General features: G+C 46.4%; 1 protein-coding gene across 4 annotated transcripts in view; it reads right to left on the reverse strand.

Moving 5' to 3' along the window:
• Window positions 1-10,477: 10,477 nt before the first annotated feature.
• LOC103699428 (UDP-N-acetylglucosamine transferase subunit ALG13 homolog) overlaps window positions 10,478-17,271 on the reverse strand; it is a 46,137-nt gene continuing 39,343 nt past the window's right edge. For 2 of the 4 annotated variants that reach the window (XM_039123756.1, XM_039123760.1), the window contains one exon: window positions 10,478-10,978. In XM_039123756.1, the coding sequence (XP_038979684.1) occupies window positions 10,722-10,978 (257 nt within the window). In that variant the 3' untranslated portion in view covers window positions 10,478-10,721. Of the gene's footprint in view, window positions 10,990-17,271 lie in introns of all 4 variants that reach the window. The other 2 variants (XR_005510757.1, XR_005510750.1) reach the window with 2 other exon arrangements.

The following is a 17,271-nucleotide window of genomic DNA, read 5'->3' on the forward strand; positions in this document are numbered from 1 at the left end:
GGAACCCCGTTCATACCGCTGTGCCAATCGTTCTCGGTTTGGACCACCAGCAACAGTTGGCGCTAGAGGAAGGGCCGGATCTCAGAGCGATCGTAATGGCATGGCGAGGTGGTCGTGGAGCTTCCAACGCTTCCGGTCGCGGGGCCTCTCGCGCCTCCGGCCGGGAGGCCGCTGCATCTCCAACGCGCTCTCAGCAACACTCCACCGCCCCACCGCCTATTCAGACGGTCGAAGCCGCTCAGTTCGACCAGCTAGCCCAGCAGGTTCGCACCCTCGCGGAGGCAGTGCAGAATATGCAGGGTGTGATGTCCCGGGCGTCGCAGCGGGCTCAGGAGCCGCTGCTGCCTGAGCGTTCGCCTGCTCTCCTCAACCCGCGCTCCTTCCTCTCCCATGGGGAGGAGCGCCGGCGCGAGGAGGATTTTCGAGCGCGTTCCATTCTGCCGGGACCTTCTCATCGGAGCTGCGCGGGGTACGAGAGGCGGACCCGGGCGCATTCCCAGACCCCCCAGTCCTCGAGGAACCCGCGCTCCGGTCGGTCTCCCTCCTGCCGCTCCTTGTCTCCCGCCCACCGGTCGCGCTCCCTGGACCGGCGGGTGGACGATCTCCACCGACAACTCCAGGTCCTGAAGGGCCATTCCAAAGATTCCTTCGCCGACTTGGAGATCTCCTCCCAGCCGGCGCTAGCCTCGAGGATCCTGCGGACCCCGAATCCGCCAGGGTTCAAGATGCCGGCGATCGAGCCCTATGACGGGGCAGCGGACCCGCGGGATCACGTCGAGAGTTTCAGGACCCTTATGCTCCTCCACGGAGCATCAGATCCTCTCCTCTGCAAGGCTTTCCCAGCAACCCTCCGTGGCCCGGCAAGGGCGTGGTTCGCCGGCCTGGAGGCTAACTCAATCCAGTCCTTCGACCAGTTCACTCGCCTCTTCATCACTCATTTCGCCGTCAGTAGCCGGTGGCGACTGGTCTCCGACTCCCTCTTTGATGTTCGGCAAAACGAGGGAGAAAGCCTGCGGGATTATCTCACCCACTTCAACAAGGCTACGCTGGAGGTCCGGAACCTGAGCCAGGAGGTAGCTCTTTCAGCCCTGAAGCGCGGCTTCCGGAAGGGCAGACTCACATTCTCCCTGGACAAACGCCTGCCGAGGAGCTTCCCGGAGCTGTTGTCCCGGGCGAACCAGTATGCGGACGCCGAGGAGGCGGCCGCCCACCGGAGCAAGGAGGCCGCCGAGATCCCTCCAAAGCTTGGGAAGAAAAGGCGAAAAGAGGCACGCCAGAGGAGGAGCCCGACGCCCCAGCGTCGGCGCAGAAGCCCGTCGCCGGCGAGGAACCACGGCCCCCCACGCCCTCGTTCTCCGCCCCGACGTTTCAACCGGTACACCCCTCTCCTGACTCCCCGGGCCCAGATCCTTATGGTGATCAAGGGGCGGGAGGACCTCCCGGCCCCGAGACAGATGCGGAAGATCCCTGGGAGGAGGCCCTCCCGGGCGTACTGTGAGTACCACCGGGACCACGGCCACGACACCGAAGACTGCTTCCAGCTTCGGGACGAGATCGAGGCTCTCATCCGCCGGGGGCGTCTCGGACGATATGTGAACGACCGACGTCCCCCCGCGGACCCGCGTCCAGCCGACCCGGCTCCTCCGGAGCCTCGGGAGCAGAATCGACCCGTTGCGGGCGTGATCCACACTATCACTGGGGGCTGCTCACGGCCCGTGAGGAACGCAGGGGGCTCGGCGGAAGCGTCAGGGACGGCCATCGTAAAGAGGCAGAGGGTCGGTAATGTAATCACCTTTTCTGATGAGGATGTAAAGGGGGTTCAGACTCCCCACGATGACGCCATGGTGATCTCCCTCACTATGGCAAACTATGATGTAAGGCGTGTTCTTGTTGATAGTGGAAGCTCAGCTGATATTTTGTTTTACGAGGCCCCCCGGTCGTTCCGATGCGGGTGGCTCCAATAAAGGCGGGCGCACCGAATCCGGAGCCGTTCCGGCTCTCGAGGCGTATCCTCCCACGATCTCCTAAGTGTCGTTCTCCTTAATTGCATTCTTTGTGCAGGACACTCCGGGCGGTCCACGTATCCCTCGGTCCACGTATCTCCGCTCGCGCCCAGGCCCCATCCGCCTCGAAGAACGCGCGTATCGCGGCCGCTTAACTGACACTCCTTGCAAGCAGCAACTGGCGGTCCGATTTCCCAGGTAACGCTTCAATTAGCATTTAATGCCCTTCTGGTGTTCCCCAGGCGACGCTTGGAGAGGAGGAGAAACACGATCGTAGCTGGACACGGAGAAATCCCGTCGAGTGGCAAGCGACAGGCGCGTGAGGCCTAACAACCCTCAGATGCCAGGCTAACCCGATGACCATCCCGGGAGCAGACTAGCCTGAAGCCCCGACCGGTCGCCTCGGCTTGCGCCAGCCTTGGCCGACCAACGAGCGGAATTTCCCGAGGCTCGGCCCTCGGATGCCAAGCTAACCCGATGATCATCCCGGGAGCAGACTAGCCTGAAGCCCCGACTGGTCGCCTCGGCTTGCGCCAGCCTTGGCCGACCAACGAGCGGAATTTCCCTGAGGCCTAACAACCCTCAGATGCCAGGCTAACCCGATGACCATCCCGGGAGTAGACTAGCCTGAAGCCCCGACCGGTCGCCTCGGCTTGCGCCAGCCTTGGCCGACCAACGAGCGGAATTTTCCGAGGCTCGGCCCTCGGATGCCAGGCTAACCCGATGATCATCCCGGGAGCAGACTAGCCTGAAGCCCCGACCGGTCGCCTCGGCTTGCGCCAGCCTTGGCCGACCAACGAGCGGAATTTTCCGAGGCTCGGCCCTCGGATGCCAGGCTAACCCGATGATCATCCCGGGAGCAGACTAGCCTGAAGCCCCGACCGGTCGCCTCGGCTTGCGCCAGCCTTGGCCGACCAACGAGCGGAATTTTCTGAGGCCTAACCCTCGGATGCCTGGCTTAGCGCCGGAAGAATTTCCTGAGGCCTAACCCTCGGATGCCTGGCTTAGCGCCGGAAGAATTTCCTGAGGCCTAACCCTCGGATGCCTGGCCTAGCGCCGGAAGAATTTCCTGAGGCCTAACCCTCGGATGCCTGGCCTAGCGCCGGACGAATTTCCTGAGGCCTAACCCTCGGATGCCTGGCTTAGCGCCGGAAGAATTTCCTGAGGCCTAACCCTCGGATGCCTGGCCTAGCGCCGGACGAATTTCCTGAGGCCTAACCCTCGGATGCCTGGCTTAGCGCCGGAAGAATTTCCTGAGGCCTAACCCTCGGATGCCTGGCTTAGCGCCGGAAGAATTTCCTGAGGCCTAACCCTCGGATGCCTGGCCTAGCGCCGGACGAATTTCCTGAGGCCTAACCCTCGGATGCCTGGCCTAGCGCCGGACGAATTTCCTGAGGCCTAACCCTCGGATGCCTGGCTTAGCGCCGGAAGAATTTCCTGAGGCCTAACCCTCGGATGCCTGGCCTAGCGCCGGACGAATTTTCTGAGGCCTAACCCTCGGATGCCTGGCTTAGCGCCGGAAGAATTTTCTGAGGCCTAACCCTCGGATGCCTGGCTTAGCGCCGGAAGAATTTCCTGAGGCCTAACCCTCGGATGCCTGGCCTAGCGTCGGAAGAATTTTCTGAGGCCTAACCCTCGGATGCCTGGCTTAGCGCCGGAAGAATTTCCTGAGGCCTAACCCTCGGATGCCTGGCTTAGCGCCGGAAGAATTTCCTGAGGCCTAACCCTTGGATGCCTGGCCTAGCGCCGGACGAATTTCCTGAGGCCTAACCCTCGGATGCCTGGCCTAGCGCCGGACGAATTTCCTGAGGCCTAACCCTCGGATGCCTGGCCTAGCGCCGGACGAATTTCCTGAGGCCTAACCCTCGGATGCCTGGCTTAGCGCCGGACGAATTTCCTGAGGCCTAACCCTCGGATGCCTGGCTTAGCGCCGGAAGAATTTCCTGAGGCCTAACCCTCGGATGTCTGGCCTAGCGCCGGAAGAATTTCCTGAGGCCTAACCCTCGGATGCCTGGCCTAGCGCCGGACGAATTTCCTGAGGCCTAACCCTCGGATGCCTGGCCTAGCGCCGGACAAATTTCCTGAGGCCTAACCCTCGGATGCCTGGCTTAGCGCCGGAAGAATTTCCTGAGGCCTAACCCTCGGATGCCTGGCTTAGCACCGGAAGAATTTCCTGAGGCCTAACCCTCGGATGCCTGGCTTAGCGCCGGAAGAATTTCCTGAGGCCTAACCCTCGGATGCCTGGCCTAGCGTCGGAAGAATTTCCTGAGGCCTAACCCTCGGATGCCTGGCTTAGCGCCGGAAGAATTTCCTGAGGCCTAACCCTCGGATGCCTGGCTTAGCGCCGGAAGAATTTCCTGAGGCCTAACCCTTGGTTGCCTGGCCTAGCGCCGGACGAATTTCCTGAGGCCTAACCCTCGGATGCCTGGCCTAGCGCCGGACGAATTTCCTGAGGCCTAACCCTCGGATGCCTGGCTTAGCGCCGGAAGAATTTCCTGAGGCCTAACCCTCGGATGCCTGGCTTAGCGCCGGAAGAATTTCCTGAGGCCTAACCCTCGGATGCCTGGCCTAGCGCCGGACGAATTTCCTGAGGCCTAACCCTCGGATGCCTGGCTTAGCGCCGGAAGAATTTCCTGAGGCCTAACCCTCGGATGCCTGGCCTAGCGCCGGACGAATTTTCTGAGGCCTAACCCTCGGATGCCTGGCTTAGCGCCGGAAGAATTTCCTGAGGCCTAACCCTCGGATGCCTGGCCTAACGTCGGAAGAATTTCCTGAGGCCTAACCCTCGGATGCCTGGCTTAGCGCCGGAAGAATCTCCTGGGGCCTAACCCTCGGATGCCTGGCCTAGCGCCGGAAGAACTTCGAGAGTCAGGAGTCGGCGAGACGCTACCAAGAGTTAAAAAGAGGAAGGATGTCCGCCGAAATCCGCAGACCGCCAGATCAGCGACAACTGCCATACGCCATAAAGAAGGCGGGAAGCTCGGAGCGCGCGCGCCTTTCCGAGGGATGGCGGCAATCTCGAAGCATCACTCCCTTCACCCGTTCCCCTCCTGGTTCCAGGCTCGGGAGTGGGGGGCTACTGTTACGGGGGGACTTAGCCACCATGCCCCACGTGACCGGCACGCGCGCCCAGGAAGACTACGGCTGCCCCTTGATCCAGCAATCCGACCTCGGGTCGGATATCTTCGGCTCCGCAGCCCGACCCCGAGTCGGCTGCCCCTTGATCCAGCAATCCGACCCCGAGTCGGCAATCTCTCGACAACAACAGACTGTTCCTCTGAGGCACGCCGCGGCCCCCTGCTCCACTACTCCCTGCAACGGCCGTATCCGGCGCTGCCCCACGATCTCCTGTAACAGCCGTACAAAGCGGAGCTCCACTATGCCCTGCCATGGCTGTACCCAGCGCTGCCCCACGACGCCCTGTAACGGCCATGTCAGTGGCAGCCCCATCGTGCTACACGATGACCAACCCCCCAGAAGGACCCCCCAGCCTGGTATATATGCGGCTGGGGGGAGAAGGGGGGGTAAGAAAAGGTTTTCCAGAGCATTCTCTTACCTGCTACTGCTATCTCTCCTTCTCCTTCAATCCTCTCTGACTTGATCGTCGGAGGGCCCCCACTACCCCAGTGGTGGTGCGAGGCTTGCTTGCAGGTTTCCCGGTGGAAGGTGGAGCGCAACCAACCCAACTCCAAGGGAACCCCGTTCACACCGCTGTGCCAATCGTTCTCGGTTTGGACCACCAGCAACACATACAAAATAAGTATTTTATGAGAGTATACATGTAAATAATAATTTTATGAGGAAATTTATGTAATTTTGTATATTTTGGAGAGTATATATATATATATATATATATATGTATATAGATACATATATATACATATACAGATATATACATATATACATATATACATATACAGATATATACATATATACATATATACATATACAGATATATACATATACATATATATATACATATATACATATATATATATACATACATATATACATATATATATACATATATATACATATATATATATATATATATATATATATATACATACATATATATACATATATATATATATATATACATACATATATATACATATATATATATATATATATATATATATACATATATATATATATATATATATATATATATATATATATATATATATACATATATATATATATACATATATATACATATATATATATATATATATATATATATATATATATATATATATATATATACATATATATATATAATATCCGCTTGGGATATCAGAAGATTTATTTTGAGAAGTTTAGAACCTTGGCTTGGAGAAGCTGGTTGCCTGCGGAATACCACTGCATGCATCCAAACTCGTCGTTGCAAATAGTTGCGGATGCGAAGCCGCCGCCCCCATCCTTCCCCATTCACAGAGTAGAGAAGCTCTGTTCCACGATGCACCCTTTCGCAAAGGAAAAGAGCTGCGAAACAGGGGCTCGGGGCTCTGATGAACCCCTGAATCTATTCCCCTTTCACCTCCCACCAAACAATGGCTACAAGTTTTTGCCCGCTGAAAGGGCTGCAGGCTGCTCGGTCCTGGCTTGTTACAAGCAAGATAATCAAAACCAGGATGAGCTCAACACGAGCTTAATTACAAATTTTCAACCTCAGTTTGTTTCATCCGCTTATTTTTGCGTGGCTCGTTTGTGAATCCAGCTTTAAATAAGGATTGAGCTCGGGTCATTTCTTAATTAGATAAGCTCAATCAAGCCTCTTCATAAACAGCTTGATTCATTTCTACCTAAAAGGATGGCAGATTATTCAGGTTACTCCATCATCATAGAAATGCCCAGGAAAGCAGCATGCTAGCGCATAGACCATGCATTTACTTCTACTGTAAGATGTGATCATGCCTTCGCACTGCTAATAAATGAAAAAGAAATAAATACAAGTACATGGACTAAAATGAGAAGCATACATACCAAAAGTACTCCAGATATCAAGTTTCCAAAAGCCAATACCAAACCCCATATCATTTTCTTTTATAGATATTGGCACCCAATAAGAGTATGCACCAAAACTGAAAATGGTAGAAAGCATAAAAAAATCCTAGGTACCGACCGAATGGTAGGTATTATTGGTATACACTATTTTAGCATCCTAGCACCTATACTAATACTTGTTTTGTATCGAAATAGGACGATAACGATGTAAGAATCCAATTTTGATGATTTTTGCATCTATGCCAAATATCATGTTTGATAGGCTTACAACTATCCATCAAATACTCCTTCCTTCTAGAAAAACCAAATGAATCAAACATACCAAGCAGTAATGCATGTATAAACCTGTGGATGAGTGTTTGCGCGCATGCCCATAAATGCAATGCTTCATTCATGTGTAAATTCATGGATATTTCTATGTACTATTTGCTAAACCGATCTGAACCGCACAATTGGTGACGTATTAAACCAAACTAGTAGAGAATTGGATTGTTTTGCAGGTTGGTCTAAAACTTAATTCAAAGCGGCCTGAACCGTTTGATACTGGATAAAACCATCCACTTCCAATTGATTACGAGTGTTTCGATTCATTTGGTCGGCCAACCAATTATTGTTTATAAAAACCCTTTCAATCCTCTATTTAATCCCCAATTTCTAACATCCTTGATTCCTAACCCCTCTCTCTCTCTCTCATTACCATGAAGGATCTTGCTAATAGCCTCTACCTCAAAGACTCTCCTCACCTCTCTCTCTCTCTCTCTTTCCCCCCTCTCTTGCTCTCGCTGCCATGCAAGATCTCTTCGACACCCATGATAGCCTTGGGCTCCTCCACCAAAGCCACCATCATCATCATCTCTCAAGTAGTCTCCTATAAGATGCTAGACCCCCACTCCTCTCGCTCTCTCCTTCCCTCCCTCCCTCCCTCTAAATTTAGAGAAAAATTCTGGATTGGATGAAGTGGCAGCTAATCAACACCAAGGCTCGTACTGTGTTGGTATGGTGTGGTTGGCAAGGTGAAACAAAGTTAGATGATTGCAAATATTGGATGGTTGGATAAAGTGGAAAAATAGAAGAATCGAAGTTAAGTATTTTTAGGGATTTTTTCTTTTCATCTCCAACGATGTGAACAACATGACCTTAATAAGTTATTTAGCCTCCATTCACAGAATAATCATTTAAGTTAAAGTGCTTATGTATCCTCAGATGAAATAAAACTATGCAAACTAGATAGGAATAATTTGTTGATGTTTGGCTGAATAAACCTTCCATTCAATTGGAGTTTTTTGGGCAACCATCAACAAAACAAGACTGGCAAGATTACAGCCTTCAAAACACTATACATACAGTTTTAACACGTCCTATCAATATTACTTGGATCTTGTAATTACCAAATAAAGTTGATCTCTCAGGGGCTTGATTGTTTTTAGATAGTTCATTTTCCAGCCATGATCATCCACTATTTGGTACTAATTATAGTATGCTAGCCTTGCCAGACTATGTGCATCCACTATCGACACATGTGCATGCACGATCAACTTCAGATTAGAGCTGATCATGGGCTAGACAGCCCACCCAGCGTATTGGGCCCAACCCGAAATTTAGTGGCTTTGGGTACTAAAAAATAGCCCGGTGGGATGAGCTTGGGCCAAAAAAAAAAGTAGGCCTGATCTAAACATTTAAAAATGACCCGACCCAAAATTTTATATATATATATATATATATATATATATATATATATATATTATAGGTTAATTATATTAACAAATTATATATTATAATGAAGTAATAATATATTATATTGCTAAGAGTAGGAGGGAAGGAGGAAATGAAATGGTGCCAGGGATTGACTTTTATTTTATTTCGTTTACTTTTGATAAACCGGTGACTCACACCATACGGGCATTAATGCATCCCCATGGAGGGGGAGGAACAATACTCTTCCAAAGAAATCCTACCTAGTGATGCGCGGCAAAGGGCACAACTCAGACCCTTTAAGATTGGCTCTTTAAGATTAGACGGGGCGGTCTGATATGGACATATGCATTGAACCTAATTTGTACTGTAGAGCTCGGCCCGAGCCCCATGTCTGATCAGCTCGCAACTTATGAGGTCACGAAGTCGGACCCCTATCTTCTGTGCCAGATCGAGGCCACCCACAGAGGGCTCGTTTGGTTCGCGGGAAGCATTTCCCTCCTAGGAATATGATTCCTGGGAAACAAATTCCTAGGAAAAGGATGCCTAGGAAAGTACTTTTGGCATGTTTGGTTGACCATGGGAAAATGACAAATTTCTAAAGTGCTTATGTTTGGTTGGCCATCCACTTTTCTATAAAAGTTATGTATAATTTCTATTATGCCCTTAATAAAAATTAGGTTTTTAATGTCTCTTTAATGCTTTTTTAATGTTGAAGGGATTTTTTGGAAAAAAGTAAAAATGAAGTAATTCCTGCCTCATGGGAAAGTAACTTTCCCATGTTTCTCATGGAAAAAACTTTCTCATGAAATATGGGAATCATATTCCCATGAGAATTCAACTTTTCCTTCTCTCTCCTTTGAAAACTCCAACCAAACAAGAGGCATCTCATTACTTTTTCGTTGACCACATGTCCCCCTTCTTTTCCTGCGAACCAAACGAGCCCAGAAGGGGAGAGATTGGGGACAATATGGTCGTTTTAGCCTTCTCTTGTCTTCTCCCCAAAACCCAATTGCTACCGCGTGCCGCCCTCTCCCGGCCGACGCGCCACGTTCACTGCCTCATCCATTGTGGCCCCCTCCAGTCTTCTCTTGTGCACCCGTCCGCCGCCCGCCTCATTCCTCAGCCCAAGAAAACGGCAGCGTATCCGAAACTCTAGAGGAGGAGGATGCAGCAGCAGGGGAGGAGACTTCTGGAAAGAAGAAAGACGGTAAGAAGCAAGCCTCCGCCGCATCGGCGACGCTGTCGGTGCCAGAGGAGATCAAGGAGATGATGGAGGTGAGAAAGAAGTCGGCGGCGGCGCCGGATCTGTAGGGAGAGGTGGCGGAGGAGGTGAGGGAGATCGAGTGGCCGGCGTTCGGGAGGGTCCTAGGCACCACCATCATCATCCTTGCCATCATCGCCGGCTCCAACGTCACTCTTCTCACCATCAACGCCATCCTCGCCGCATTATCTGACCGGGTCTTCGCCTGCAAGGACCTCCAAGACTTCTTCGGATAAGCTTAATGTGTCTCCCTCTGTCCCCACAGCCGGCTCAAATTTGATGTTTACCTCCCTTTTTTCCCCCTCCTCTTCTTTCATCCTCCAATTTCCCATGTACACTATTATTTTTCCGCTAATAATTGAAGTTCGTAAGACTAAAATGATCATTTGATCCTCTTCTTACCAATATCAAATAGTATCGTTCACAATTCTCAAAAGAAAGGAAGAAGGATAGAGTTTGATAAGAAAAGGATGGATTGAATTTAATTGCATAAAAACAATGAACGACATTCAATCTTCTCCCACCATAAATAAGGGATTTACAAAACAGTAGTATATTTTGAATCACAACTGGTGATTACATTATTAATCTTCAGAATCTGAAAAGAGTATTCAAGCAGAGACAATGCTAATATGATCATACTGGAGCCATTTCCAACAGGGTTTTCTAAGTATGAACAGGGTTCAAAATTTTTCTGCCAACAGGACCAACGATCCCATGAACATTCTTCAAGGATCAATTTGATAGACAGATCAATCAGCTGGGAATCCAAGAAAATTGTTGAATAGATTAGCAACTGGCGCAGCATCTCCTGGTGGGTAAGGAATAAGGGACTCCAGATCCATGACTTTGATGGTCTGATGGAGTGTCTGCGGGCGGGCACAGAATAGGTGCTTCCTATCTGCCAGTTCCTCTGCAAGCTCACTTTGGTGGTTGTCCATCAAATCCTCATTGACGACCACAATTAGAGGCTTACCCAATCGCAGTGTCTCAAATATGCTCCCGGACCCTGCTTACCAACTAGAATTATTTGTCACATTCTCATCGATAGATCATTGTTACAATCTAAAATCTGCATTACTAGCATACTAATATCAGAATGAGAATAGGGAAATTTTTATTTTGGTAATCTCATGTATGACAGAAAGCAGCTGAGAAGGTTCAACTATGATATACAGAATCAAAGTAACAATATGCTATTGATTAAAGCTCCAATGCAGATTTTTTTAATAAAAAAATAATAATTCAAGCCATATCAAAACAATAAATGGGTCCGCCAATTTGCCCATTTGTGCCTTGGTTGCCACAGAAAGTGACTGAACATGCCCAATGACTTGGCCTATAGACAAGAAGGTTGAAGAGTTCCATTCTGAACAAATAGAATGCTGTCAGTCAGAAGCATACACAAAGATTGCAGTTTTCTGAATTTTGTACTGGGAGAAGCGCAATGCCTCCTTGGACTTGGATCACAAGCAATGGAAGAGGAGGCAACTATCAGACAGACAAACTTGTTCTCTGACACAATTGCGAACCAGGCTATTTCAATTAATAAGCTGCAGCATCCACGGTCATAACCTAGCTCCCCAACCAAGGGTAATGGCTGCTATATAAGACAAAACTTTAAACCAAAGAGGTTTCGTTTATTTCACCTACTAGGAATTACTAACTTGGATTTGGTACAACCATAAACCATTTTTACAGAAAAATCTCTGGTATGCAACATCTATAACTACAAAAAAAAAAAAAAAAGGATGATCAAGCTAGATGGAAATAACCAAGTACATAAGAGACAACATGTATCACCAAGCATATACCCTGGAACATTTTTATTTCATATGAGTCATAATGGAAAAATTACAAGCATATTAAGCAATCATTTAGGGGCTGTCTCTGTTCCAGGGGTGGCCCAATGCATTTGGGGGCCGAAGGCGAACTCATTAAGGAAGACCTTTTTTTTTAAAAAAATGATAAAGAATTTTAATAAGTGTAAAATACATTAAAAATTTATTTAAAAATAATTCGTGTAGCTTTTTGAGATGTAAAATTACTAATCAAACTTTTGTACTCAAGATTCATTAGAATACTATTTTCAATCGATAATATAGCTAATCCATTTAATATTTCTTATCAAATAGTTGACCGCAAATAAGATTTTATCAACTTTAATTTTGAAAAACATTTTTCAGCAGAAGCAACTATTACAGGTATTGTTAACAATATTCTATAAGCAACGCATGTATTTGGAAAAAAATCTATTTTTTATAAAACTTAAAGTATCAATAAGAGTTCTAGTTTCTGTTTGTAAAACTTTTTTTAAAACTTTTCATTCTGAAAATAGATCAAGACCATTAATATCAGAATATTCACCATGCTTTAAAAAATTTTCAAGATTAAAACAACAATTTTTCAAATCTTTTACATTCAAAGATTTTAACTTTCTAAAATTAAACAATTGGGGCAAAGGTGATAGGTTCATAGGTGATAAGGGGAATAACCCGTAGCCAACTGAAATTGGGCCAAAGGTCAGATCAACTTAATTCACCAGCTTCCAACTCCTAGCAACTTTACCAACTCAACCTATTGGTACCATTTTTTGCAAGTCATTTTGTGTGCGCTGCTTCTTACAAAAGTAACAAAATGTGCCTTTCTTTTTCTTGAACATGTATTAAGATATATTTGTTCTCCCACAGCCCCCCGCCCACAGATGCTTGGTGGTGTTCATGGCACCACCTCCGCCCCCCCCAGTGTTCTATCCTCCTCCTCATTCTCTACCTCCTTCAGCACCACCTCATCCACCTCCTTCCCCTCCAGTGCTGGTTCCTCCTGTCTCCTCTCCCCATTCCACACCAAAAACCCCTCCGCCTCCCCACACGAACCCCTCCTCCCTCGAAACTTTTATAGTTTTATTCTACATTAAGAATGACATCTCCATCTTATGGCACACCAACCCTTTGCCCACTCCTCAAAGAAACCTCTCTCGGCCCTTGATTCTGTTGCCTACTAGGGTTAGGCACTGGCTGACTAGGTAATTCATCTCTCTTCCTATCCCCTAGAGAGTTAGCTATTTGGCTCAGACTAACCTCAAGTTTTGCAATCGTTTGCGCATGAAATTGGTTAGTCTGGGTTTGAGCTATGTTGGTCTGTTGTTGTTGTTGGATGAAGTCTTGTTGCTGCTTCATCATGTTAGCCATCATGGCTTCTAATGATGTAGTTTGTTGAGGGATAGGGGCACTATAAGTAGGAATAGGTGGAGCCAATGATTGGTTTATTTATGATGGACCTATCCTGGAAAAATTCTTCTGAAAACCTGGTGGACCACCTTGATGCTGAATAGGTTCATTTTGTTTATATGAGAAATTTGGGTGGAACCTATTATCCGGGTGGTAGACTGGGCTGAATGAATTGGGAGTGGGCTTCTTGAAGGCACTATATGAGTTTAGAGCATTTGCCTGCTCAGCCTTAATGTTGGGTAAACTAGGACAACACTCCACTAGATGCTCAGAACTGTTACACAGGATACATAAACTATGTGACTCGTGATCCACTTTCATGATGGGATTTAACTCTTTGTATGAACTCGAGCTAGTGGAAACAGTGAAAGCATCAAACTTTTTGCTTAAGTTGTTCATTCCAGTCACCAGATTGGACATGACATTTTTGAGTTCTGGGTCTGCTTTCATTTCATAATTACCTGGTTTTCTAGATTCGAACTCACCTCTATTTACTTCCTCACCATAGCTACTCCAATTTTGGGCATTCTTGGCAAGTCAACAAGAAATTCATAGGCTTGATCCGGGGTTTGGTCCATGAACCTACCCTTGTGCATGGACTCAATCATGTTTCTATGTGCCGGAGGTAGTCCTTTGTAAAAGAAATGTACTAGATCAGCCTTGTCAAGCCCATGGTGCGGGCGCTTGACCAAAAGATCATGGAATCTTTCCCAAAGTTGGAAAAATTCCTACTCAGATTTTCCTCTAAAAGTTCTGATTGCATCCTTAATTTTTTCAGTTTTTACCATGGGATAGAACTTAGCCATGAACTTCCTAGATAGTTGTTCCCATGATGTGATGGAATTTGAAGCTAGGGAATACAGCCATGCAGCAGCACGATCCTCTAAAGTCATGGGAAATAACCTTAATTTAATACCCTCTTCATCTAAATTTTGATTTCTAAACATTTGACAGATTGTCAAAAATTTGTTTAGATGAATGTAGGGTTGTTCGCTCTCGAACCCATGAAACTTGGGTAACATGTTTATTGTTGCAGCCCAAATCTCGAATTGGGTTGCATTATTAATTGGTAATACTATGCAAGTCGGGGGACTAGCGGATGCGGGTGCGAATAACTCATTCAAAGTTCTAATGTGTTCACCCATTGTAGAGATTGACAGTTGGTTTACAGTTCGCAATTTGTGATGAAAAGTTCTGTCAATCTCAGGATCAAATGGGGTTAACTTATCCCTTAATGACCTTCTACCATACATACATTATCAACACTTCATTAGATTTGACTCCTACAATGAACGAAATCCTAAAAGAAGAGAAGGGCTAGACACAGATGACCACAACCAACACCACACAACAATTTGACCCTATTAGTCTTAGAACTAAGTGAGGTTTAGTAGCTTCTTAAATCTAGTTGCACAGAGATGTATCAGGTTAAAAAGTTTCTGAAATTCTTTTCTAGATTAGACAGCTCCTAATCTTCCTTTCAGATTAAGCTTGAGCTTACCAGTTAAGCAATCCAGTAATCAGTGACCAGGAAAGTCCCGGAGTGTGTGGTGGTGCCAGAAGGGATACACCGATACCACAATACCCGTAACAGTTCTCACTGTTGTAAAACTTTCCTAGACATCACCAATTACTAAATTCTCACTGGAGTGGCTTTCAGCCGCTTCTTTCCAAGAGCCTAATTGAGCTCGAAAACCCTAAGGCCAACGTCTAATTTGATTTTAATTTAATTTGGCTTAGGATAAGTATGCAAGGTGGTGATTTTTGGGCTAAGGACAGGTAATGACTTCCCGACCTTATCTTTTTGATGGGTTTTGCCCTTAAATTTTTTTATGCAAATGCTTAATACTAAATGCAGCAAATAATCAATGATTTTTTTAAGTTAATGCAATGTCATTAGGTTGTACTGATTAAATGAGCAAGCAAAATTTTTTTTATTTTTTTATATTTACTATTTTCTTATTTTTTTAATATTTAAATTTTTATATAGCAATAACTTGAATATAAACTAAAACTAATCCTTATACGTCAGTCAATCTCCGAATGCCCGTTGAATAAGCTCTGAAGATTACTCCGTGAGGAGCCCCAATAAAGGTATGATAACCTCGGGGGATTGCACCCTATCAATTACTAGCAAAAATAATATTTTTTTAAAAAAATTAATTAATTTTTTTAACCCATTTTTTTAATTCAAATTTCAAATTTCGAATCACAGAATTCAAATTTTGAATTTAAATTTTTGAATTTTTTTTGAATTTTGGAAATTTTTTCAATTTTTTTAATTTTCTTTTTTTTTTATTTTAATTTTTTTTACTTTTTTTAAAAAAAGAAAAAACTTTAAATTTTGAATTTCTAATTTCAGAATTTAATAACTACGAAATTATTAACTAGAAATTATCAAAATAAGAAAAATTAATAAAAATAAAAATAAAAACTTACTATCGGAGTGCGTTCACTCCGGGCATCCAAAATTTGATTTGATCTTCGTGATCGTTCTTGCTTCTCGATTTGCCTCCCCGGCAACGGTGCCAAAATTTTGTTGTGCGATTCCTGTTTACTTAAAAATACGCTAGACAGATCGTTGTTAGAACCGACAAACAAAGTTTAAATTAATTTAACTCTTACCTGTTCTACTCGAAGAATAGCTGTTGTAAGAGGTCGATCCACAGGGAGGCGATTGGAGTTGCATAAAAATTAAAACGTTCACTCGGATTTAAAATCGATTTTTGAATGATAGAAGAAAAACATTATTTTGAGGATGTTGATGGATTCTCTAGTCTACCGGAGAATATTTTTTAATTGAAATTAACTAAAAGACATGTATTTAAATTCGAAAAGCATTTATTTAATTAATCAAAGAAGAATTTTGGCATAAATTAAAATAGACAACACTAGGGAGATTGAAGCTTGGAACATAAGTTTTATAAAAGAAAATTAAATATATTGCATCAAAGAAAAATTTAAAAGATTGCATAATTTGAAGAACATAAATTAAAAACAACAGAAATTACAACTTTAGCATGAATAAAACTAAAAACCCCAAAACTCTTAATAAGACAACAAAAAAACTAAAAAAAAAGGGAACATGCTCCGTTTTCAAAAGAGAAAACAGAGCATTTCTCTTCTTCTTCCCCAAACCGAACTCTCCCCTGTTCCTTCTTGAACCAGCCCGCAGCGAGCTGAGATCTCTCCCCCCTGGTTCTTAGCCTCCACCGAGCACACCCTCCCTGCTTCTCCTCCGTTCTTCTTATAGGCTCTTGGAGACATGTTGAAATGGTTCGGGGGAACGGTGATCGCGGAGCTCGGATGCGGCGTCGGAGGCTGCGGGATCGACGGGAGGAGCTGGCAGCGACGCGAATGGAAGGCGCATGATCTGCAGAAGGATTTGGGACGCATGTGGAAGGTGAAGACGCGGATCCGGGCGCTGGAAGGAGGCGATCGCACGCGGATGAGGAAGGATGCTGGGGTGCTCTTGCCTTCTTTGGGTGCCGGATTGGAAGCGGAATTGACGGGGAGGAGCCGTTCACGGAAGAGCTGTGAGTCGGGCGTTGCTGGGATCACGGAAGAGCTGGCCCGGACGCTTGGATGCGGAGGAATCCGGGCGGGTTGATGGCGGGATCTGAGGTTTGGACGTGGTTGGGATGCTTGAAGATGGCTTGAGATGCGGACGGGCTGATGCGGAAGGGAGGCGCTGGGATCTTCCTTGCTGGGAGGGAGATAAATGCGGAGGAGGGGCTGATCCGAGGGTGCAAGGAAGGAAGGCACGGATGGCTGGGATCTGCCTTGCTTTGAGGGGGGATTTGATGCAGCTTGCTTATTTGGGAGGCTTGGAAGAGGGGCTGAAGCCGGAGGGAGCTGATCTGGATCATTGGATGCGGACACGGAGATGCTCGCGATGTTGTGTTGTATCGCGGGATGAAGTCAGGCAGGCCATGGAAGATGCTGGCTTGACTTGAGCTCGGGCTGCCGAGCATTGGGCTCAAACCTAATGTTAATTGGTTTCTTGGATTACTGCACTTAAACACAAATACCACGTTAATTAGTTAATTTTATTATTAATGATTAGCTAAAA

The sequence above is a fragment of the Phoenix dactylifera genome, chromosome 1 (assembly GCF_009389715.1).
Source record: "Phoenix dactylifera cultivar Barhee BC4 chromosome 1, palm_55x_up_171113_PBpolish2nd_filt_p, whole genome shotgun sequence".
Taxonomy (NCBI): Eukaryota; Viridiplantae; Streptophyta; class Magnoliopsida; order Arecales; family Arecaceae; genus Phoenix; species Phoenix dactylifera.